The sequence below is a fragment of the Budorcas taxicolor genome, unplaced genomic scaffold, assembly GCF_023091745.1.
Source record: "Budorcas taxicolor isolate Tak-1 unplaced genomic scaffold, Takin1.1 scaffold171, whole genome shotgun sequence".
NCBI classification, from domain to species: Eukaryota; Metazoa; Chordata; class Mammalia; order Artiodactyla; family Bovidae; genus Budorcas; species Budorcas taxicolor.
In genome coordinates this window covers 214721-240128 of record NW_026291673.1, presented here as the reverse complement: position 1 = coordinate 240128, position 25408 = coordinate 214721, and the positions used below count along the sequence as shown (strand labels likewise).

At 42.0% G+C, this 25408-nt stretch overlaps 1 protein-coding gene across 1 annotated transcript in view; it reads left to right on the top strand.

The window, feature by feature from the left end:
• The window catches only part of LOC128071129 (ATP-binding cassette sub-family C member 4-like), a gene marked incomplete at its 5' end in the record, with an annotated part of 175799 nt that overhangs the window by 9245 nt on the left and 141146 nt on the right, over positions 1–25408 (top strand). The window contains 6 exon segments of the mRNA XM_052664095.1: positions 1660–1761; positions 5443–5532; positions 7268–7459; positions 15099–15193; positions 15417–15503; positions 23292–23388. Of these exon segments, the coding sequence (XP_052520055.1) occupies positions 1660–1761; positions 5443–5532; positions 7268–7459; positions 15099–15193; positions 15417–15503; positions 23292–23388 (663 nt within the window).

Below are 25408 nucleotides of genomic sequence, written 5' to 3'. Positions count from 1 at the left end.
CATGATCAGTTTTTGCCAATTGTTCTTTTGAAGAGGAAGATTGCAATCACACGTGTAGCTCTGTGGTATGATAGATGAGAATATCAAGGACTTGAAGGATGTTTATGATTTTAGGGGAGTAGGTTCCTATTCAAATGTTTTCTTTCTCAAACATCCCCAGAAGCTTTTATCAGTTGCCCCTGTGTTAGTAGGGATTTGGTTTGCCTCTGGGTCTTGGAATTGCCCATATTAAAGCTGCTTACAAGGATAGTTTGCTTTTCTCTCATGCAAGAGTCCTTGTAAGGCTCTATATTCTCTTCCTGGGGCTGCCTTTACAAAGTAACACAAACCACAAGACCTAAAATCACAGAAGTATATTGTTTCACAGACCTGGAGGCTGAAAGTCTGAAATCAAGGTATCAGCAGGGCTGCAATCTCTCTAAATACTGTAAGGGGCACTCCTTTGTCAGCTCTGTTAACTTAAATGGTTTCAGACAAACCTTGTTTTTCCTAGGGTTGTAACTGCCATCACTCCAGCCTCTGTCTCCATCATCATCTGGCTGTTTTTTGCTGGTGTGTCTGTCTCTGCATCTCTCTTCTTATAAGGGCACTAATCATGTTGGATTCAGGGCCCACCCTACTCCACTGTGATCTCACCTTAATGGATTACACCTATAACAACCCTATTTCCAAATAGAGTCACATTTTGAGCTAGCTGGGGTTAGGACATATCTTTTTTGTATTTGATATTATTTTGTATTTTGACTTGGTATTATTCAGCTAAATCACATTGAATGACTGCTAAGTGCTGTGAAAATAGCAAGAAGTGGAAGATGCAGCCATTCCTGTTGAGTTGGAGAGAAGGCACTGACTAAAGAGAAGAGATAAGTGATAGTGAAAAGATGCTTGTGAAGTATTTTTAAGAGGTAGAATTTTAATAAGAACATTTTCTTTTTAGAATGATAACAAGTGATAGTTAATGAAAAGCAGTGATATTGATTTAACACACATGAGAAAAGCAGAGTGGTCTTGAGTGCTCACGTGAGGGTCATGACCCACAGTAGAGCCAGAGTTTTCATTCAGCTTCTCTGTAGGTCTTGTGTTTACAGCCTGTCTTGTGCCACCTGATTGAAGAAGGCCTGGGAATGGCCTTCCTCTCTATGTTCCTAGCAGTGTCACATGGTCATTATTCAGTAAATATGTATGGAATAATTTCCTATCAGCTCCCATGTTTATTGCTGGTAACACAAGACTAAAGCAATATAAATGTCCAGGTTCTAAATGTGTTGGATTTTGGAGCTATATTTTCTCCTTAGGGAAAAACCTGTACACTGAGAAATGTTGAGAAAGTTGCAGATAGACTCATGGCCAGGCACTCTACTTATATCATACATACACATGCAAATACACACATTATATACACACACACACACTCCCTTATATAAAGAACTCTATGAATACTATATGTCCTATATTATGAATGTACATACTAAGTGCTGTAATAATAGTATATATTATTGTATATATTAGTTTGTTCTGATGTGAGCCAACACTTCAAGTACAAATGGCAAAACAATTTGTAGCTTGTATAGATTTTTACTGAAAATTCCAAGGAAGCAATTATTTTGTTTGTATTTCATCCTGAAGACTAAGCTGTCTATGTTTTTCCTTTTTCCATAGAACTTTTTGTTACTTGATGAGATATCACAGCTTAACACTCGACTGCCATCAGATGATAAGACAGTCGTGCACATGAAAGATTTTACTGCTTTTTGGGATAAGGTAATAAGTCCTCCATTCCTAGATCATGACTGCTAATAGATAACTGTGACATAGATTTATTGGAGAATTTACACATGGTGTAAAATGTGACTTGCACATTTACTGAAAGTATGTTATAAAAATTCTCAAAATCAGAGATAAAATTTGCAACTAACAGAGATTACATGTAAAATCAGCTTAAGACTTTTGACATGTTCTCTTTCATTTTCAAGAGAGCTTTCAACATATTAGCATATCTTGAACTTAGAGTATATATGTTTGTAAATGTTAGAATTTACAGGACTGGAGAGACAAAATGGCAGAGCAATGCCAGATTCTGAAGCCTGAACAGGGAGGGAGCTCAGTGTCTGGCCCTGGGAAACTGTGAGGTGTGGGGACAGGAAGCTGAATGTATGTGGTTCATTATTTTGTTGTCATAACTGAGTGAAAGTAGTAAAATAGAACTTTCAGTATCAGACAAGAAAGGAGTGCAGAAACTTAAAAAAATTTCTCATGTTTAAAAATCTAGCTTCTTATTGATAGATTTGTATTCCTATAATATCCAAGTCTCCTTTTTAGTGATGAAAAATAATTGTCATTGTTTTCATATGTTAATGTTTTAGACATATTTTAGAATGTTTTTTAGTATGTTTATGTTCAAGACAACATAAACAGATGAAGAGATATTCCATGTTTCTGGGTAGGAAGAATCAATATTGTGAAAATGACTATACTACCAAAGATTCAATGCAATCCCTATCAAGTTACTAATGGCATTTTTCATGGAGCTAGAACAAAAATTTCACAATTCTTATGGAAAAACAAAAGATCCCAAATAGCCAAAGCAGTCCTGAGAAAGAAGAATGGAGTTGAAGGAATCAACTTTCCTGATTTCAGATTATACTGCAAAGCTACAGTCATCAAGACAATATGGTACTAGAACAAAAACAGAAATATAGACCAATGGAACAAGATAGAAAGCCCAGAAATAAACCCATGCAACTATGGGTACCTTATTTTTGACAAAGGAGGCAAGAATATATAATGGGGCAAAGACAGCCTCTTCAATAAATGGTGCTGGGATAACTTGACAGCTACATTGTAAAAGAATGGAATTAGAACACTTCTTAACACCATACACAAAGATAAACTCAAAATGAACTAAAGACCTAAATGTAAGACCAGAGACTATAAAACTCTTAAAGGAAAACACAGGCAGAACACTCAATGAGATAAATCAAAGCACGATCCTCTATGACCACCTCCTAGAGTAACAGAAATAAAAATAAAAGTAAACAAGTGGGACCTGGTTAAATTTAAAAGCTTTTGTACTTCAAAGGAAACTATAAGCAAGATTTAAAGACAGTCTTCAGAATGGGAGAAAATAATAGCAAATGAAACAACTGACAAGGGATTACTTTCAAAAATATATGAATAGCTCGTACAACTCAATGCCAAAAAAACAAGCAACCCAATAAAAGAGTGGGAAAAAGACCTAAACAGACATTTCTCCAAAGAAGACATACAGATGGCTCACAAACACATGAAAAGATGCTCAACATCACTCATTATTAGAGAAATGCAAATCAAAATGAAAATGAGATATCACCTCACACTGATCAGAATGGCCATCATCAAAAAGTCTACAAACAATAAATGCTGGAGAGGATGTGTAGAAAAGGGAACACTCTTGCACTGTTGGTGGGAATGTAAATTGATACAGCCACTATGGAAGATGGTATGGAGATTCCTTAAAAAGTTAGGAATAAAACCACCATGCTGCTGCTGCTGCTGCTGCTAAGTCGCTCCAGTTGTGTCCGATTCTGTGCGACCCCATAGACGGCAGCCCACCAGTCTCTTTTGTCCTTGCAATTCTCCATACAAGAACACTGGAGTGGGTTGCCATTTCCTTCTCCAATGAATGAAAGTGAAAAGTGAAAGTGAAGTCACTCAGTCGTGTCCAACCCTTAGTGACCCCATGGACTGCAGCCAACCAGGCTCCTCCATCCATGGGAGTTTCCAGGCAAGAGTACTGGCCATATGACCCAACAGTCCCACTCTGAGGTATATACCCTGAGGAAACCAAAATTGAAAATGATACATGTATCCCATTGTTCATTGCAGCACTGTTTATAATAGGTAGGACATGGAAGCGACCTCGATATCCATTGACAGATGAAGGGATAAAGAAGTTGTGGTACATATACACAATATTACTCAGCGATTAAAAAGAACACATTTGAATCAGTTCTAATGAGGTAGATGAAACCGGAGCTTATACAGAGTGAAGTAAGTCAGAAAGAAAAATACCAATACAGTATAGTAACACATATACATGGAATTTAGAAAGATGGTAACGACAAACTTATATGCAAGACAGCAAAAGAGACACAGATATAAAGAACAGATTTTTGGACTCTGTTGGAGAAGGTGAGGGTTGGATGATTTGAGAGAATAGTATTGAAACATATATATTACCATATGTGAAATAGATGACCAGTCAAAGTTCAATGCATGAAACAGGGCATTCAAAGCAGGTGTACTGGGACAACCCAGAAGGATGGGATGGGGAGGGAGGTTGGAGGGGGGTTCAGGATGGGGTACACATGTACACCAATGGCAAAACATTTCTAAAAAAGAAAAGAAAAAAAAAGTTAATGTTTTATAATTCAGTTCTTCCCAGAGAATATTTTTCATTTTGAAGATTATCCCAATAGTTTGTCCAGACTTTGTACTTTTAGTTTTTTGGGCATTTAACTGATGAACTGTAACCTCTCTTTAAAAACAAAAATTATCAGTTACTGACAATTTTCTTAACACTAAGAACATGTAAATACCTACACACACCCTTAAGTCTCTCAGGAATATGACCTGTAATTGGCATGACCTCCCTCACATTGGATTGTGTGCTGTTGCATGTACCTCCATGTTTTTTTGCTTTCTTACAGCAGAAGTACTTTATGGCCCCTGTTTAGCCAGGACAGGTAACGCATATGACACATATTAAAATTGAGGTTTTATTACTCTGACCCACAAAGTCATAATTAATTTCTTAATTCCCTATTTTTTTGTTGTCATTGCTGGTGTTAAATTAGAGCTCTTGTGAAGTTAGAGCTTTGACGAGTATTTATGAGTTACTTTGCTAAGAAAGACTGCATCATACAAAGTGACCTGCTTCCTTAGCATTACTGAGATTCATTCTTTATCAAATGAAAATGGAGAGATAGTGGAGGTTTCAATTTATTAGTAGAGGGCCAGGCTCATGATGTACTTAAGCTGCAACATCGTGGAGATTAATGAAATAGTTAAAACCAAGGGTCATAATGCAAACATAAATGATTAAAAACTTCCTATATTGACTATTCTATTAAGTATATTATTTTAATAAGTATACATCAGAAAATTCACATTTCAAATTTCAACTTGTCATTTCAACTGCTAAATTCTGTGGCTATCTAATACTGTGTCCATATGGATAGCTGGTAAAAGGAGCCTTCTAAAGGCAACTGAAGTTGTTTCAGACCTTGGAAGAGAAAAGATTGGATGAAAAGTCCTGTAGAACACATTATCTTAAAATAGGAAGGAGAAAAATGTGGACTATGTTTAGCATATCAATGACTATTTTGCTATTTTCTCCACTTTCTGAAGTAATGTGTGTTACTTTATTGAAATGGGCAGATATTTATAAACTTTAATTTGCAGGAATTAGAAACTCCAACCCTACAAGACGTTTCATTTACTGTCAGACCTGGTGAACTGTTAGCTGTGGTTGGACCTGTGGGAGCAGGAAAGGTAAGTCATGATACCTTGGTCAGCTTGTTGCAACGCCACAGCCCCTGTTAAATTCTCAGAGTTGAGGGACTTCCCTGGTAGTCCAGTGGTTAAGAATCTGCCCTCCAATGCAGGGGACATGGGTTGGATCCCTGGTCAGGGAACTAAGATCCCACATGCCTCGGGGCAACTAAACCTGTGTGCTGCAATGAAAGATCTTAAGTATTGCAACTATAACTCGACAGCCAAAAGTAAATAAATAAATATTTTTAAAAATTCCTAAGAGTTGAGCCTAAAGCCGTGTATAACACAGTTTGAACAGGGCAAATCTAGAATCACTTTCCTCTAGGTGTGTTCCATGGGACATTCGTTTTGCAAGAAGGTTTCATGGCCACATGAATCTGGGTAAATGCACACTGTGTTTTCCTTCTTCGTGTTTCATGTTGCACAGTTGGGAACAGCTTGTCGGGAGTTTGGATGTCTCAGTGAAGGAAATTATGTATGTGACATCTATTCAGGACAGAATGAGACAGTGGGGACTTCTTTTTGTGACAGTGGTCCCTCCAGGAAGTCTGGAGATTGTGAAGGCCCTTCCAGGAAGCTTTGAGTATTTTCTCACATGACTTGACTTGACCTGCTCAGTGCACATGTAGTGACTGTGCAGCCATGTGCTGGAGCTAAAGGCAGAGATGTGAGCAAGGCCCTGACACCTCTGCCATCCAGAGACAACCAGGTTCTGGGGTGAGACAGATATGCAGGCAGATTATTTTAGCCCAGTGCCCTAGCACTGTGATGTGGGGACACAGACACACCACATCTGTGTGATGTACAAGATTTGAAGGACATGTGTACACGCACTTAGTCTCTTGTGTTCTGTACAACAAAATACAGAAATCGTCAATGTATGGCAAAACCAATACAGTATTGTAAAGTAAAACAAAGTAAAAATAAAAATTTAAAAGTAAAAAAAAAATGTAAGTGTGTACAGGAGAGGTTGATGATTTCTTCTGTGATGGACTTTTGCTCTTTGGACACAACTCACTTCAGAGTTCTTTTAATAATCATCTTTGGATATAGTTTTCACATGTAGCTTTTTAAGAACAAGTATTTGTCAAGTGAAGGATACCCAGATGTAGGAATAGCTGCCTAAGCATCAGATGCAAGAAATACACATCCTGCTGGGCTGCTCTGCTAGTTAAGAATGTTAAACATTCTTATTTAGTCTTTGTTGAGTATAGCGCTTCATTTGGGGGAAATTCTTGGGCACAGTAGATTGTTATAGCATTTTATTAGTATTTCTTGTCAACTGTAGGTTTACATTGACCAACAGTGTTATTTTCAACTTTTTGGTTGCAACTGGAGAAGGCAATGGCACCCCACTCCAGTACTCTTGCCTGGAAAATCCCACCGACGGAGGAGCCTGGTGGGCTGCAGTCCATAGGATCGCTAAGAATTGGACACGACTGAGCGACTTCACTTTCATTCGTTGGAGAAGGAAATGGCAACCCACTCCAGTGTTCTTGCCTGGAGAATCCCAGGGACGGGGGAGCCTGGTGGGCTGCCGTCTATGGGGTCACACAGAGTCAGACACGACTGAAGCGACTTAGCAGCAGCAGCAGCCAGAACTATACTTTATCCTGTTCTAAACACAAGCGTTCTATCATGTATCAAGTGCCAGGGTGGGGTCAGCTGTGCTGCGGCATTCTTCCGTCCTGAGTGCTCTCTGTTCACATGTGTGTGTTGCTGTCTGTTTCAGTCGTCCCTGTTACATGCTCTGCTGGGGGAGCTGCCCCCTAGCCAGGGACAGGTCAGCGTGCACGGGAGGATCGTGTATGTTTCTCAGCAGCCTTGGGTGTTCTCAGGAACTGTGAGGAGTAACATTTTATTTGGGAAGAAATATGAAGAAGAACGATATGAAAAAGTAATAAAGGCTTGTGCTTTGAAAGAGGTGAGTAATGACTCCTAAGTTGGATATACTTGAATTTTAAATAATGATAGTATTGGTTTAACCTACAAGATTTGTTGAGAGTTTTTATTTATTTATTTATTTAATTTGAAAAATCTTTGATTGTTGCTGATTATTTGAAGCTGATCTTCCGGGTAAATATGCAGGTATATAGTGTTATATACAGTGTGTGTGTATATATATATATATATACTGTATATACACAGGTATATTGCTGTTTTAATCCTGATGTGATAAGACTCACAGAATGCCTTTTTTTTTTTCCCCTTGAGGGGATCAGTCCATTCTGTGAAGTTTCATTCACTTTCAACAAATACAGAAATTTCTAAAATAGCAAGCAAAGTGTAATGAACCCTCATGTACCACCCCCAGCTTCAGCCAGTATTAGCTGTTGGCTGGTCTTGCTGCATGTCTACCCCTGCCTTCTGCCTGCCCCACCCTCAACCTAGATTATTCTGGAGCAGATCCTAGACATCATATTAGTTCACTGTCAACATTTCATTAATTTCCTCTAAGAGAAAAAAATCTTTTCTCTTTGGAAAAATAATCACCACATTATTTCACCTGAAAAATAACCCTGAATGTTATCAATCTTCTAATCTGAGTTTACAGGTTGTTAGACATCTCACTGAGAAATCTTGTTCACTGATGTTGGAATCAGATTCCACACAAAGTCTGTCCATTGTGCTTAGTTGTTGCCTCCTCGATCCCTTTCAGTCTGTAGGTTTCCCTCTTTACTTCATTTTTGATTTATAATTTATTATTTAAAGAAAATAGAATACTTATGTTTCTTCTTAATACTGCATCATTTTGTTGGAGAAGAGATTGTTTTCAGAAAGTGCATCAATTTTCACAGAAAATGGCAAAGTGAAATGTTTAACTCTATATTAGGATTTAGATGAAATTAGTGAATGAATCAGGAAAACTAAACTTATCTGATAAAACATATTTTGACAGAAAGAAAGCAAAATGTAAATACCGGTAAATAGTTCGTTATTCTCTTGGGTTATAAACATCAGTGAAAAACAGTTTCAAAGGGCTCCCCCTGGTCTCTTCAGGGCAGTCTGGACATCTGACTATTCTTTTATACTGTGAGGAAAAGGCTGGGACAGACTTTCAAAGGTTTGGTGTTAAAGGCTCCAAACTCTCTTTGTGACGAAATAGTAATTCTGCTTGAACGATGGCTTGAACATCATAGATGGTATCAGGTGAGCAGCGTTTTATGATAATATGGACAGAACAGAATTATTCATTTAATGGCTGCTATTTCTTTCTCCTGGGCTTGTGTTAATGAGAGATTGTGCTTTTGCAGAAATGATGTGAAGTTCGAAGGAATGAGCTAGATTTTTATTAAATGGTGCATAGACTGCATAAGAAAAGAAGAGGGGAAACAAATGTGAAACAGTGAGACAATAGCTTCCATTTATTCAGAGTCTATGTGCAAATCATTTTTGTGTCTGTCTCTCACACGTGCACATACATAAACAGGAATATGATTTATTAATTCTTTATGAGTGTCCTTGATGTTCCTATCTTCATTTTATAGTAGGAGAAACTGAGACTTGAGGGGGTCAAACAGCTCATCTCTGCATTTGCAGCTCAAGTTCAGATCTGTTTCTGCATAACCCTAGATTCCATGGAAGGTAGGGTTTGGAGTAAACAGATTTCGGGCATTTCCTCTTTACCTTAATCACTTCCAGCTCCTGACACCCAGATCAAATTCCAGAGACCAGTGATCTCTCTCCCAAGTAAAAATGGATACTGAAGATTGGGTTCTTAAAGATACAAAGTTGAGAACAAATACCAAAAAGCAAAGATTAAAAATCTAGAGTAGAAGTTAGATTCTAAAAAATACAATATTAAAGAAAAAAGAGTCACAAAAATTATAATATATATATATATATATATGAAGTTTGCTTTAAAAATAGGGTCTTTTTTTTTTTTTTTTTGCAAGGTAGATGGTGTTTGCAGCCATGAAATTAAAAGAGGGTTACTCCTTGGAAGAAAAGTTGTGAGCAACCTAGGTAGCATATTCAAAAGCAGAGACATTACTTTGCTGACTAAGGTCCATCTAGTCAAGGCTATGGTTTTTCCAGTAGTCATGTATGGATGTGAGAGTTGGACTGTGAAGAAGACTGAGCGCCAAAGAATAGATGCTTTTGAACTGTGGTGTTGGAGAAGACTCTTGAGAGTCCCTTGGACTGCAAGGAGATCCAACCAATCCATTCTGAAGGAGATCAACCCTGGGATTTCTTTGGAGGAAATGATGCTAAAGCTGAAACTCCACTACTCTGGCCACCTCATGCAAAGAGTTGATTCATTGGAAAAGACTTTGATGCTGGGAGGAATTGGGGGTAGGAGAAGAAAGGGACAACAGAGGATGAGATGGCTGGATGGCATTACTGACTCAATGGACATGAGTCTGAGTGAACTCTGGGAGTTGATGATGGACAGGGAGGCCTGGCGTGCTGTGATTCATGGGGTTGCAAAGAGTCAGACACAGCTGAGTGACTGAACTGAACTGAGTATGTTATAAAAATGAAAATTAAAGGAGTAATAGGGGGCTTAAAAAATAATAAAAAATTTGTTCAAATTTAAAAAATGATAATAGTAAAAATATATCTAGGAATTTCTCTAGAGCTGTTGTGGGCAGTGTGGGGTCAGTTCATTTTCATATAGTTCCTTGGTCTGGCTTGTACTTCTCAAGGTCTGTAGGCCCCTTCCTATGTAGTTGGTGCTAACTACAGGGTATGGCATAACCAATACAATATTGTAAAGTGAAAAAATAAAAAAATAAAGAATAAACTGATAATCCCCTAAAAAAAAAAAGAGCTTTAGAACTTCACTGAAGAATGACCACATGCATATGTGCACATGGCTAATTATGAATCTGTTAATTACTATTTTTTCTAGTCTTATCACCTAATGTATGTGAGTTTATTAACATGAAAAACCTTCAATAAATAATAAAGATGGAAAAAAAACCTCTAAAATAAAACCAAACAAATTCCAGAGACCCAGGCAGAGTGTGCCTGTTTCTTTCGTGACCTTGCTTTTCTGGTGAAGAAAGAGGCACACCCTGGTCAGGGTCTCTGTTTACATGCCCCTTTACACCTTCATCCATTGCTCACTTTTCAAGAAATTCTTACTTCTAAACTTCCTCAACTGAGAGGCAGCACAACACCATGGATAAGCATGGAAACTAGAGGCAGTATGATGTGAAAGAGCAGATGTCTCTGAACTGACATGAGCTGGGTCAGATTCTAGTTCTTCTGTTCAATAGCCAAAAAGGAAAGATATACCAATTTGAATGCAGAGTTCCAAAGAATAGCAAGGAGAGATAAGAAAGCCTTCCTCAGCGATCAGTGCAAAGAAAAAGAGGAAAACAATAGAATGGGAAAGACTAGAGATCTCTTCAAGAAAATTAGAGATATCAAGGGAACATTTCATGCAAAGATGGGCTCGATAAAGGACAGAAATGGTATGGACCTAACAGAAGCAGAAGATATTAAGAAGAGTTGGCGAGAATACACAGAAGAACTATACAAAAAAGATCTTCACCACCCCGATAATCACAATGGTGTGATCACTCACCTAGAGCCAGACATCCTGGAATGCAAAGTCAAGTGGGCCTTAGGAAGTATTATTATGAACAAAGCTAGTGGAGGTGATGGAATTCCAGTTGAGCTATTTCAAATCCTAAGAGACGATGCTGTGTAAGTGGTTCACTCAATATGCCAGCAAATTTGGAAAACTCAGCAGTGGCCACAGGACTAGAAAAGTTCAGTTTTCATTCCAATCCCAAAGAAAGGCAATGCCAAAGAATGCTCAAACTACCACACAATTGCACTCATCTCACACGCTAGCAAAGTAATGCTCAAAATTCTCCAAGTCAGGCTTCAACAGTATGTGAATTGTGAACTTCCAGATGCTCAAGCTGGTTTTAGAAAAGGCAGAGGAACCAGAGATCAAATTGCCAACATCTACTGGATCATCAAAAGAGCAAGAGAGTTCCAAAAAGCATCTATTTCTGTTTTATTGACTATGCCAAAACCTTTGACTGTGTGGACCTCAACAAACTCTGGAAAATTCTTCAAGAGGTTGAAATACCAGACCACCTGACCTGCCTCTTGAGAAATCTGTATGCAAGTCAGGAAGCAACAGATAGAACTGGACATTGAACAACAGACTAGTTCCAAATCAGGAAAGGAGTACGTCAAGACTGTATATTATCACCATGTTTATTTAACTTATATGCAGACCACATCATGAAAAATGCTGGGCTGGATGAAGCCCAAGCTAGAATCAAGATTGCTGGGAGAGATATAAAAAACAGATATGCAGATGACACCACCCTTATGGCAGAAAGTGAAGAACAAAGAGCCTGTTATGAAAGTGAAAGAGGAGAGTGAAAAAGTTGGCTTAAGACTCAACATTCAGAAAATGAAGATCATGGCATCTGGTCCCCTCACTTCATGGCAAATAGATTGGGAAACAGTAGGAACGGTGACAGACTTTATTTTGGGGGGGCTCCAAAATCACTGCAGTTTGTTATTGCAGCCATGAAATTTAAAGACAGTTACTCCTTGGAAGGAAAGTTATGACCAACCTAGACAGCATATTAAAAAGCAGAGACATTACTTGCCAACAAAGGTCCATCTAGTGAAAGCTATGGTTTTTCCAATAGTCATGTATGGCTGTGAGAGTTGGACTATAAAGAAAGGTGAGCCTCGAAGAAATGATGCTTTTGAACTGTGGTGTTGGAGAAGGCTCTTGAGAGTCCCTCGGACTGCAAGGAGATCCAACAAGTCCATCCTAAAGGAAATCAGTCTGGAATGTTCATTGGATGGACTGATGCTGAAGCTGAAACTCCAATAATTTGGCCACCTGATATGAAGAACTAACTCATTAGAAAAGACCGTGATGTTTGGAAAGACTGAAGGCAGGAGGAAAAGAGGATGGCAGAGGATGAGTTGGTTGGATGGCATCACCGACTCAATGGACATAAGTTTGAGTAAACTCTGGGAGTGGGCAATGGACAGGGAGGCCTGGCTTGCTGCAGTCAATGGGGTTGCAAAGAGTCGGACACGACTGAGCAACTGAACTGAACTGACCCTCAGAACAGTGACGTGACCTCATTTAGTCCCAGTTTCCTCATCTGGGAAATGGGGTCAGTACTTACCAGATAGCTTGTTGCAAAGATTAAAGATAATCAGTGTTAGGGTGCAACATAGTGCTTGGTGCACAGACCTTACCCACCAGGAGCTGAGAGAAGCTATGTGCATGCATACAAATTATTGATCATAATAGGACAGGTCCTTCAGAAGAAATGTACACAAAGCCTTAGGAACCCAGCAGGAAGAGAGTGACTCCAGGATGGTTTCATGGAGAGTGTGTTTGGGCTGAGCCTGGAAGGATGAGCAGGATATTGACAGGCCATCAGAGGAGGGGCCATTCCAAAAGGAAGACAAGCGGTAAAGGAAGGTGTGACCTTCCATTGTTTGACCCCGGAATCCAGCCCTCCTCTGCCAGGGCGCTCATCAACTGTTTCAACGACTGCTCCGTTGCGTTTCTACTGTTAAGTCTCCACCATTGCTGAAGGGCCCTTGATATGTTTCTGGGAGATGGTATCAAACCAGCTTCTTCATTTCCTAGTTTGCCTCTAGTTTGTGTATCTGTTGTTCAGTGAAAATTGTTTAAATTTAACTTAGAGGAAAATAACATGAACAAGAACACTTTCCTGTCAGTGGGAAGAATTGCAATATATGCTCAAGTCAGGCTTTTTCATTTAACCTAATCAGAAAATCGTGGCTGGGAAATTAGCCTGATTTGGATTTTACCTCAAATCCTTTAAAATGTCCTTCCCATCTGGGACTTGTCCATTAGTAATTTGCAAAGTCAGCAACACACTCAAAGTCCTACCACCAGAGTTGAAGAGAGCCTGTTTCTTATGCTCGGACTGTGCTAAGTGAAAGAGTGAATTTCAGTGCTTTTTCTAGAGCATGTTGTGATTGCTATGCTATAATGTGATGCTATTTGGGGAAGGAAACCAGAAAGATACATTAATAAAATTAAAGGATAAAACCTAATAACAGTTTGCAAGGACTGTCAACAGTGAAATGGAGGCCCAGAAAACAGTGTGTGTGTATGTATGGCTGGAGCCTATCTTAAAATGATATGAAAACTGGGAGGGAGAGATGGTATTAACCTCTGAGCTTGATGAAGAAATAAGATGAAATAATGAATTTTCATGACAGAGCAATTGCTGCTTTTCATTTGATCCTCCCTTATTAAGCTTTGAGTGAGCAGGGAACCTGTGTATGTCTGTGTGTCTTTGTGGCTGTCAGGGAGGGTTATGATGGAGACACTCTCTTTCTTGTCCTCATGGTCACATTTACACTGTGAATGGGGTCCCCCTGTTGGATTAATGAGAAAACAGGCATCAGTCATCAGTAGCAGAGCTTTCCTGATAGCTCAGTTGGTAAAGAATCCACTTGCAGTGTGGGAGACCTGGGTTTGATCCCTGGGTTGGGAAGATCACCTGGATAAGGGAAAGGCTACCCACTCCAGTATTCTGGCCTGGAGAATTCCATGGAGGCACAAAGAGTCAGACATGACTAAGCGACTTTCACTTTGACTTTCATCAGTAACAACTCAGTAAATGGTGACCCTGTTCTTCCTCATGCTCCCAACACCATGGTGCTCTTCTTACAACCCACATCCATCCCATTAGCAGGTTTTACAGACTCTGCCTTCAGAATGTGTCTGGAGTGTGCTCCATCTCTCCATCCCTGCTGCTCCCACTGTGGTCCTGGCCACCGTCATCTCTCACTTAGATTATTCCAGTAGCCTCCTTACTTGTATCTACCCTCACTCATTCCCCCTTACTGCTTGTTTTCTGCAAAGCACAGGAGTGAGTCTGTAGAAATCTCAGACCAGGTCAATCCTCCCTTCTCCCTCTCCCCCTGTTACTGGAGTGACCCAGGTTCGTCCTGCTCTGTCTCTGCCCTCACTCCCCTCATTCTTACTCAGCTCCGCTCTCCTGCCTCCTTGCTTGTCCTGAACCCCTTGGGCATCTCCCCGTGGCCCCTGTACTCGCCCATCCCTCTGTGTGGAGCAGCCTCTCCAGGTCTGCCTGAGCCCCTCCCCCGGATCTGCTCAACCCCTCTCTGAGCAGAGCCCTCACACCCGAGTGTGGACTCACTTCCCTCCTTTACTCTCCATCCCCCTGAGCTCGCTTCCTTTTCCTTCTCATCCTCAGTACTTACACTAAAGTTAATTTTCCGTATTGACCATCTGTTACTGTGGAGAGAAACTCTAGGGGCTTTGTTTCCTCATGGTTGAATTCATTGTGACCAGAACAATGCCTGGTGTATATTGACCCACAATAAATATCTGTTAGAATGGTCAGATGCATAAATGTTGGGAAAAACTACAGAATGAAAACAAAAAAAGAACCCTGAGGATTTTTAAAATTGTTCACTGGTATGGTTTAGCCACTATGAAATATACTCGTCATTGTTGATCAAACACTGTGGGGAGAACTGATGCTAAAAAGTTAGGATGGCAGGAGAACTTATTTTAGATCTTTTTTTTCCTTTCCTTTTCTATCTCCATGTAGGATTTACAGCTTTTGAAGGAAAATGATCTAACTAAGATAGGAGACCGGGGAACCCCACTGAGTGAAGGACAGAAAGCCCGGGTCAGCCTCGCCAGGTAAATGGGGTTTCAGTTGCCATCCTGCCCCTCCTCCTCTGCGGCTCCTATTGGACATGAGCACGCAGACCCTGCTCACCGGGTGGGCCTGTGTGAAGCAGGGTCTTGCCTCTTTCCCTGGGCTCCTGGAATGAACCTGGAGTTGCTGGATGCCATCATGACTCAGAGATGAGACCCAGGGAGTGTGAAGTGTCCTCTCCTGACGACTCTATATGTTTTCTAGAGCCGTGTATCAGGATGCAGACATCTACCTCCTGGACGATCCGCTCAGCGCAGTGGATGTAGGAGTCAGCAGATACTTGTTCGAACAGTGAGTTTGCTTCTATTTTCTGTAATCTCTGCTTTCCAGGAACCCTGTAGAGATTGCGGAAGAGAGCTCAGGAAAGCCTTTGTGCCTCAGGAGACTCAGCTCGCTCTGCCCTGGTGTCTCTCTCTTCCCTCCCTTCCCTCCCTTCCCTCCACAGAAGATCCATAGTAGAGAAATTTTGCGTCACACTGAGGTCAGGACAGGAAAATACAAGAGGTGCTTCCAATGTGTGAAGGACAGTGGGGTCTGTACTTCAGGGAGTGAGGAATAGATGGGAGATTTTCCCATGACCTGCAGTTGATAACCAGACACTGTGATGGATCCATACCCTTGAAATAAGAAAGATGATGAATGGTTTTTAAATCGTAGAGTTGGACCCAGTAATCTAGTACTTAGTGTCAGTCCTTTTCCTCCATCATGTGTTTAAGGCACATAAGAAGCAAAATTTTCGGTACTGACACAGGGGTTCTGTGGAAAGGCCCTGTTGGTTTGTGCTTATTATTCTGTAGGTTTGGAAATTCTTAATAAGGCCTAGAATTAAGACTAATTTATTCCACATCTAAGCATGAATTTAATCGTTTAGCATTGCTTCATGGATGCTTACTTGAATTAATACTTAGACCCATGATGTAGGGTTAGCTTGAATGTGGAACTAGAGATCTAGAATCTGGTGGAAATCTCGACTTTCGTTTTTGTGTTTCTGGAATACAAATTGCTCTTGCCTGGCTACAGAATGACTGAAGTGGAACAACTCTTATGCTTTTCTGTGAATAACTTGTCCTAATACATGCTGACTGAAGCCTCTGATGGAGTCTAGACTAGCCTTTTTGAAAGCCTCATGAGCTTGCTTTTGCAAAAACAGCATGCACACCTACCCCATGGTTGCTTACCTTGCGGTTGTCCACCTTGTTAAGGCCAATGAGCCTTCCAGCTGCACTTATTAATGCCCTGCTGTGTGCACTGAGATCAATGCCCTTACAGATGCTACTGCAGGAAACCTCTTAGTTTACGAGGACGGAGAGCCAGGAGAGGGGAAGGATCACACTGGGCAGCGTAAGGGAGACTTAGGATGCTCAGCTCTCATTTCAGCCTCTGAGGAATCTGTCTCCATGTGGAGTTTGTTAAGGCAGTTGCCTGGGAAAAGGTCAGCTGAGTCAGGGTTTAGAGGTTTCTATACAGGATAATAAGTGCTGAATGGAAGTGGATGTTGGACAGCTCCCTGTGCCCCGGGGTTGGGCGGGAAGTGCCCTAGGGGTGTGCATGCTGGGTATGTATGTGGAGGTTGAGAAGATGACCCAGTTCTCTTTGCTGGAGGAAGAGTAGAAGCACAGGAAGCGAGGCTGTGAGAACAGAAGGCACGTCCTCACCTGGAGGAAGCAGGCTGTACAGCAGAGAGAAGCTGTTTGGGAATTCTCGCTGTCAGGTCCTGTGTTAGTTTGCTGGGGCTGTGTCTGTCCAGGCTGCTCTCACAGAGACCAGAGCCTGGGAAAGTCCAAGGTGAGGGTGTTGGCAGAGATGGTGTTTGGTGAGGACCCAATTCGTGTGTCCTCATGAGGTGGAAGGGGTGAGGGAGCTGTGTGGATCCCTTTTATAATGGCACTAGTCCCATGCAGGCAGACTCCACCCTCATGACCTCACCTCCCAATGGCCCCATCTCCAGTACCTTCATAGTGAAGATTAGGTTTCAATGTATATATTTTGAGGACACAAACATTCAGTCACAGCAGGTTGTTAGAGATGGCAGCGCTGGGGTAGCAGTGCAAAAATAATAGAAATTCATTTTCTTACAGTTCTAAAGGCTGGACTCTCATGATCAAGGTGTGGGCAGTTTGGTTTCTCCTTAGACCTTCTCCTTATCTTCTGATGACAGCTTCCTTGCTGTGTCCTTGGACATGGTCCTCCCTCTGTCCATGCACACCTCCGTGTTTCTGTCCTTATGTCTTAGTCTCCTCTTCTAAGGACACCAGTCAGATTGGATTAGACCCACTCTAATTAAGGGTAACAGTTAGCTCTTTAAAGGTTCTGTCACCAGATTCTAAGGTTCTGGTTGTCAATGTGCCATCATAGGAATTTTTTGGGAACAGAATTCATTCATAGCAAATCTTTAACAGCAAAGTAAAGAGACTTAAGCAGATCAGTGGAGTGAGTGAGAGAGATATGTGAGGAGCTCTGAGCTCTGGATATGAGGAGCTGGGATTTCATATCCATTAAGCAGGGGTCATGAGGCAGGTACCACTGAAGGCTGTATGTGAAAGGTGCTTAGTGTTGGAGTGATGAAAGAGCCCTGGAGATGGGTGGTGGTGATGGTTACACAATGATGTGAATGTACTTAATGCCATTGAGTTGTATGCATAAAAAATAGTTAAAACGGTAAGTTTCATGTTATGTATATTTTACCACACACAAAAATTACACATTAGCATTGAATCTTTCAGAACAAAAGAGAGCAGGGCAGCTGACATGTGGCATGGCCTCCCATTCTCCGATCTGACTGCCCCCCTTTTCCCACCCTCTTTTGATTATGATTTGATAAATTTTCTCTTATTTAAAGCACCTAGTGGCTCAGATGGTAAAGAATCTGCCTGCAATGCAGGAGACCTGGATTCAATCCCTTGGTTGAGAAGATCCCCTGGAGCAGGGCACGGCGCTATTCTTGCCTGGAGAATCCTCATGGACAGAAGGTTCTGGCAGGCTGCAGGCCATGGGGTTGCAAAGAGTCAGACACGACTGAGTGACCAACGCTTTCACTGCTGACTTTTCCCTCAGGAAGTGCCTTGTGGCTTGTCATGAGTTCAGTGATGGGATACTAGTACTGAGACATGAATTTCCATCCCCCACTCTCCTGGCATCATGAGTGGCTCAGCCTCCCTGTTCCCAGCGCTCCACCTTGAACTTGTAAATGTCTGCTATCTGCAAAAGTTCCCCATCACTGCAAGAGCAGATTCTGCTGGCTCTTGTGTCTGTGTCACAGGGAGGGGAAGGGAAAGCCATGTATCAGTGTGCTGAACACAAAAACTCTCTCAGGTGTTTATAAAGGTGAGGTGTTTATAACATGTTTATAAAGTCCTCTCCACCCTTTCAGTTTAGTGACCTTGGATGTTCACTTGATAGAAGCAAGCTTGTTAAGAGTTCTTTGCTAATCAGAACCACATTCTCTAGGGAAACTTAGGGCAGGGATCACAAAGGCAATTTAGGAAATCACTCAACTGTGACTGAAAATGTTCTCAGTGAGTTAGGCAATTGGATGGAACAATATGCTATGAGAGATGGTTGTGCTGAAGTTTAGTCGTGGTCAGTATTTTCTATTAAAAGTGAATGAATCACACTTCTACTTGCCATTATCAGCTTCCTTTAGTCATGAGTATATACCAGGTTACTAATGTTTGTGATTTTTATAACTATATTTTGTGATGATTAAGTGGGTTCTATTACCTATAGAAGGTGAGAGTCCTTAGATGAACTGATGCGGTCTCACTTGTGTCCAGCCATGGATCCTCTCCTGGTTCAGCCCTGCATCACCAAACCCCTGCCTCCTGCATCATCAGCTTTTCAGGTCTGTCCTGATCAGACTCCCATGCTGTTGTCTACGCAGCTCACCCTCCTGCTCCAGCCCTTCATAGACCTCGCCCTGCCCTCCCCTCCCATCTCCCCCATTTGGGAAGTAACTCCAGCTCCTCAGAGAACAGGCTTCTTTGTCGTCTGCCCCCATCAGCCTTTCCAGCTCGTCCCCACACCTACACAGTATTCCACTGTGCTGGCTTTGTGGGGGTCCTTTCTCACCCTGTCTCTCTATACATACTGGCCCCTCTGTCCCAGAGCCCGGGAGCAGTGTGCCAGGACACAGCAGGAAGATGGAAGATGGGACCTGCCATTCCCTCCTGCTCCTCCACGGGGTGCCCATGCCCTCTGTCTTCCCACAGCTCTCAGTGGGTACACTTGACCATTTATGAGTCTCCCCACCCCCAAGAAGCTGTGATTGCAGGAAGGTGCCTCAGCCTAACATATTCTGTCCCAGACCTCTGCACCGGCTGTGTCTTCTTCCAGGGATGTTTCCCCAGAGAATCTCAGGGCTCCTGTGTCTCCCCCTCTAAGACAGCAGCCCCCTTGCTTTTTCTTCAGAGCACACATCATGGCCTGATAGTACATTTCCTATACTTGTTCAGTGTATCCCCCCTTTACATGGTGCAAAGTAATGTCTGCTTTCTTGACCTGCGATGTAAGTCAAGGGAGTGGCACCTCAGTAAACCTCTGCAGATTGAATGGATGAAGGTGCAGATTCTGAATTATTTGTATCCCCTCTACCATGGAATGTGTCTCCTCTTAATACAGCCCCTATATAGAATGATGCTGGATTGGACAAAAAGTTCAGCTGGGTTTTTCTGTAAGATGTTATAGAAAAATCCAAAGGAACTTTGTGGCCAACCCGATAAATAGAATTAACACAGCCTTTATATAGAATTAACAGTTAACTTGTTTCTGAATCAGTCATTTTTATGACATAACTTGGAAATCTTTACTCTGAACTTGAAAAATAGTCTATCTTTTTGGAGATGGATAAAAAGCATTCAGTTCAGTTTCAGTTTAGTCGCTCAGTTGTGTGCGACTCTTTGTGACCCTATGAATTGCAGCACGCCTCCCTGTCTATCACCAACTCCCGGAGTTCACTCAAATTCACGCCCATCGAGTCAGTGATGCCATCCAGCCATCTCATCCTCGGTCGTCCCCTTCTCCTCCTGCCCCCAATCCCTCCCAGCATCAGAGTCTCTTCCAATGAGTCAACTCTTCGCATGAGGTGGCCAAAGTGCTGGAGTTTCAGCTTTAGCATCATTCCTTCCAAAGAATACCCAGGGTTGATCTCCTTTAGAATGGACTGGTTGGATCTCCTTGCAGTCCAAGGGACTCTCAAGAGTCTTCTCCAACACCACAGTTCAAAAGCATCAATTCTTCGGTGCTCAGCTTTCTTCACAGTCCAACTCTCACATTCATACATGACCACTGGAAAAACCATAGCCTTGACTAGACGGACCTTTGTTGGCAAAGTAATGTCTCTGCTTTTGAATATGCTATCTAGGTTGGTCATAACTTTTCTTCCAAGGAGTAAGCATCTTTTAGTTTCATGGCTGCAGTCACCATCTGCAGTGATTTTGGAGCCCCCCAAAATAAAGTCTGACACTGTTTCCACTGTTTCCCCATGTAATTCCCATGAAGTGTTGGGACCAGATGCCATGATCTTAGTTTGCTGAATGTTGAGCTTTAAGCCAACTTTTTCACTCTAGTCTTTCACTTTCATGAAGAGACTTTTTAGTTCCTCTTCACTCTGCCATAAGTGTGGTGTCATCTGTATATCTGAGTTTATTGATATTTCTCCTGGCAATCTTGATTCCAGCTTGTGCTTCCTCCAGCCCAGCATTTCTCATGATGTAATCTGCATATAAGTTAAATAAGCAGGGTGACAATGTACAGCCTTGATGTACTCCTTTTCCTATTTGGAACCAGTCGGTTGTTCCATGTTCAGTTCTAACTGTTGCTTCCTGACCTGCATATAGGTTTCTCAAGAGGCAGGTTAGGTGGTCTGGTATTCCCATTTCTTTCAGAATTTTCCACAGTTTATTGTGATCCATATAGTCAAAGGCTTTGGCATAGTCAATAAAGCAGAAAGAGATATTTTTCTGGAACTCTCTTGCTTTTTCAATGATCCAGCGGATGTTGGCAATTATTTAGGAAAATTTCAAAGTCATTAACTGGCCACTTTGTTGTAATTCTTTTTATTACTTCCTCTCTGATGGAATGTTAGGAAGCAAACATGTTACCACTTTTGTATTTCTCTGTCTTGGGCATAGAATCCCATCAGATTTGATTAACATCTGCCTTCAGGGACTATTGGCAAGTAATTATGAATTAAGAAGAAACAGTTCCATTAAAAGCTTTAGTACTAAGTCTGAAGAGGTTTACTCACTCAGGAATCTTAGATACAAATGCTGAACTAAGACATGTCAAAGCGAAAAATGAATTCTTTTGGACTTAATGAAGCAATGGTGTGTGTAATTACATCCTGGTGTCTTGCTTCTGATCACAGGCCCAGTGTCCAGAGTGTCCCCTTAGGACTTTTCTGTCATGAGTCCAAAGCACATGACTGCTCATGGTTAGGGAGGAGTGGAGAAGGGCGCTGACATTTACTGAATGCATTTGTGGTTTGATTGCTCAGAACCCATGGGTGAGTTGTCCTTGGCCTTGTTTTGAGATGAAGAAACAGGTTTCGTCACTCATCCGACATCAGGCTCATGAGAGGGACTGAGCTGCAGTCTGCTGCCTTCACACTGTCCACCTTACTCACAGGCTGAGCTCTGGCCCAGGTTCCTAAGATTTGCTCTGTGAGGGACTTGGGCACCCAGAGTACCTGCTTGCAGCCCTGACTATGGTCACCTAGGGCCCCAAATCCAACTACTTGCTTCCCTGGAGGGGTTGTGGACTTTGTGGGATGAGACTGGGGCTGAGTTTCTAGGCGTCTGCATTAAAAATGTGAAGCAGTTGGAAAAGTTACTGTAAAAACACACTTAAGGTTGGATACTGAGAGAGGTTGTTGGCCTTCCAGACCTGCCAGGCCTATTACTTGCCCAGGTTAGACTTAAGAAAGAGCCCAGAATCAGTGACAGACACACATATGGTTTAATGTTTAGGGCCGACTTACATGTCCAAAGGAAATCCTGGAAGGGCATCCTATCATTTGAGGCCCACGTTGGAACAGGACATGGTGGTAGTCTTTGCTCCCAGGGCAAGGGGGCAGGAGAGGGGGGAGATTACCTGTTATAGGGGAAATTGATGTCAGCTTGGGCCATTGGTCACCATGAAAACCAGCAGAGGGTCATGTTCCTCTTGCCCCTTTGACAAGCATTGTGCAGGGTTGTTATCTAAAGCTAGAGCAGTCATTAGCTGGGCCCTGGGACAAGCATATTGGAAGGTCAGTCATGTAAGTAGGCATAGGTGAAGCAGACACTGGTTGAGCAGGTGTGTATAGAGAGCAAGAGAAGAGCCATTTTGGGTGGCCTGATCACACAAGGGTCTTGGCTAAGAGAACTGGTGTATCTTTTGGCCGTTGGATGATTCCCATTGTGATTTGGGTCATCTGAATTCTGTTCCTTATTTTCATATTTGGAAGGTGTTCAGTCCTTATGAAAGAAGACTGGTTTCCTGGATGGGACTGGGACTGTTGTAGAGACTGATGGAAGCCACACTGACATTCATTTTCTGTTTAATATTATTCGGGAAGAAGTGTCTAGAAAAGGCACTCTAGCAAAGGTTACCAAGATTCTATTAATTTTTTGTTGTTAATGTGTACATCATAACTCATAAATAATTTCCTAGAAAATTGTCTAAGGAAAATGCACATATTTTAATATAACATAGATGCTTCTTTTCCCATTCCCACATAGCGATAAAATATTAAGTTCAGTCAAGTTTTGGAATCTCAGTATTGCTCAATTATTTTTCATTATGAAATGTAAATTATTGTTAAGCTGAGTTTTTAGAAAAAATTTAGCAAGTGCCTCCTTCACTGGACTGTTTTTTAGAATTTTTTTTAGCAGAGCTGGGTTCACATTTGCTGCTGATAAATTTGAGGACCTGCTCAGAATCATTGACATATTTGTATTTAATTTGTATTATTCATTTTTTATTTAAACTATAGACCTTTGCTGTGTTGTTTTTGTCTCATTATGTTTTCAGAATATGTGTTTTCAGTTTGGAGCACCCCCACTAATGTGTGTTTGCACTCTATACCTTTTACATTTGTAGGTGTATTCGTCAGGCCTTGAAGGAGAAGATCACAATCTTAGTGACTCATCAGCTGCAGTACCTAAAAGATGCAAGTCAGATTCTGATACTGAGAGATGTAAGTAGTTTCTAGAAGTCTGTGAAATTGCTAGAACTCAGGTGTGTTGAAGGCCAGGCCTTCCAGCAGGTCACTCTCCTTGGATTCATGGTAAATGTCCTCTTCTCCCTCAATTTAACTCCCTCTTTTTCTCAGAGCTGATGCTATTCATGTCTTTGAGGATCAATCCAAAGACCTGTAAAGTGTCACTATTAAACTTGAAGCCACATAAACACTAAAGCATATAGGAGTGCTACCACAGGACTACTGAAATATTACTGTTTTAGTGAAATTTGTTAAGGATAATGATGCTATTTTATTTATATCTTGTGTTTTCCCCTTATACAACTTAAGTCAAAGTTTTTACTTGGAAATTAGAGCTACTGAGGCCTGTTTGTATCCACATGATTGTCAAGCACAATTTGCCTAAAGAGCGTCTTCCATTAACATTAGAAGTGAAGTTGGGTAGCCAAGCACCTGGGTCAGAGACGCCCACTCTGCAGGTCTCCCTGCCCAGGTCTCTATGAGCTCGATATATGTGGGAGCCTGTGCAGCAGGAGGACAAGGCCCTGCCTTCATGGGACTCCTGTTCTTATGGGGATGGATGTGACAAAGAGGGTGACATCCTGGCTGGCTCCTTGAGCTGGTGCCTCTTGGGGACTGAACGATATGAAGGTGGGGGCCACACAGTCCCCTGGGGGAGGGGGTCTGAGGCAGGGGGTCCTAAGGAAGGAGCTGACCTGGCAGGTTGGAGGAACAGCAGGAAGACCAGTGTGTCTGAGGAGAGTGAGCAGGGGGACGTGGAGGGGGCTGTTCTCCAGGCAGTGGGCAGTGAGCCCGGAAGTGGGATTGAAGCCTTGGATGGGCCAGAGCAGAGGAGTGATGTGGTCTGATGTTGGAGTTAAGAGATTCCTCTGATGGTCACTGGAGGGGTGACAGCAGAAGCAGTTAGAAGTCTTAGTAAAGCTGAGGAGGCAGAAGTATGGGCTCAGGATAGGGTATCAGTTTCCAGAGCTGCTGTAACAAAGCACTGCAAACTGGGTGACTTAAAACAACAGAAGTTTATCGTCTCCCTGTTCTGGAGGTTATACATCCCAGATCCAGGTGCTGGCAGGGCCATGATCTCCCTGAAGGCCCCAGGGGAGAATCCTTCCTTCCAGCTGGTGGTAGTCATGACCTTCCTTGTGTTCCTTGGGTTCCAGCTGCAGCACTGTGGTCTCTGCCTCTGATGTCACATGGCCATTGTCCCCTGTCTGAGTCTCTTCTCATAAGTGTATCAGTCATATAGGATTTAAGGTCACGCTATTCCAGTGTGACCTCATCTTAACTTCATTACATCTACAAAGACACTGAATGCAAATAAGATCATGTTCACAGGCATCATGTTTAGGGCTTGAACTTACTTTTTGGGGGGCTACCAATCAACCCCAACTCCTAGCATGACTGGGGATGAGGTGGAGATTAGTGAGAATATTTCAGGCTTACTGGTTGTTTGATGCTTCAGACCTTGGCTTCTTTGTCTCTGGGCCTCAGCACCTCCGTCATTAACCCTTGTCTGTTCCACAGGCTCTTGGTCAGTCAGTTCAGTTGCTCAGTTGTGTCTGACTCTGTGCGACCCCATGGACTGCAGCACACCAGGCCTCCCTGCTGCTGCTAAGTCACTTCAGTTGTGTCTGACTCTGTGCGACCCCATAGACAGCAGCCCACCAGGCTCCTCCATCCATGGGATTCTCCAGGCAAGAGTACTGGAGTGGGCTGCCATTGCCTTCTCCAAGTACCATGGGTACCATGTAAATAGACAAGAAGGATATTATTGAAGGGATGGAAAGGTTCTAAAACAGAATTGTATGTCGGTGCCACTCAGGAAAGTTATTACAAGTTACAAGTTGTACACTTGAAATGGGCGAACTTTATAATAATATGCCTCAATAAAGGTGTTAAAAAAAAATGTCCCTGTCTTGCAAACCACCCATCAAGCATTAAACATTTCCGAAGGCCCACAATCAACAAGAGAGGATTCTCAATTAGTGTTGAGTTACAG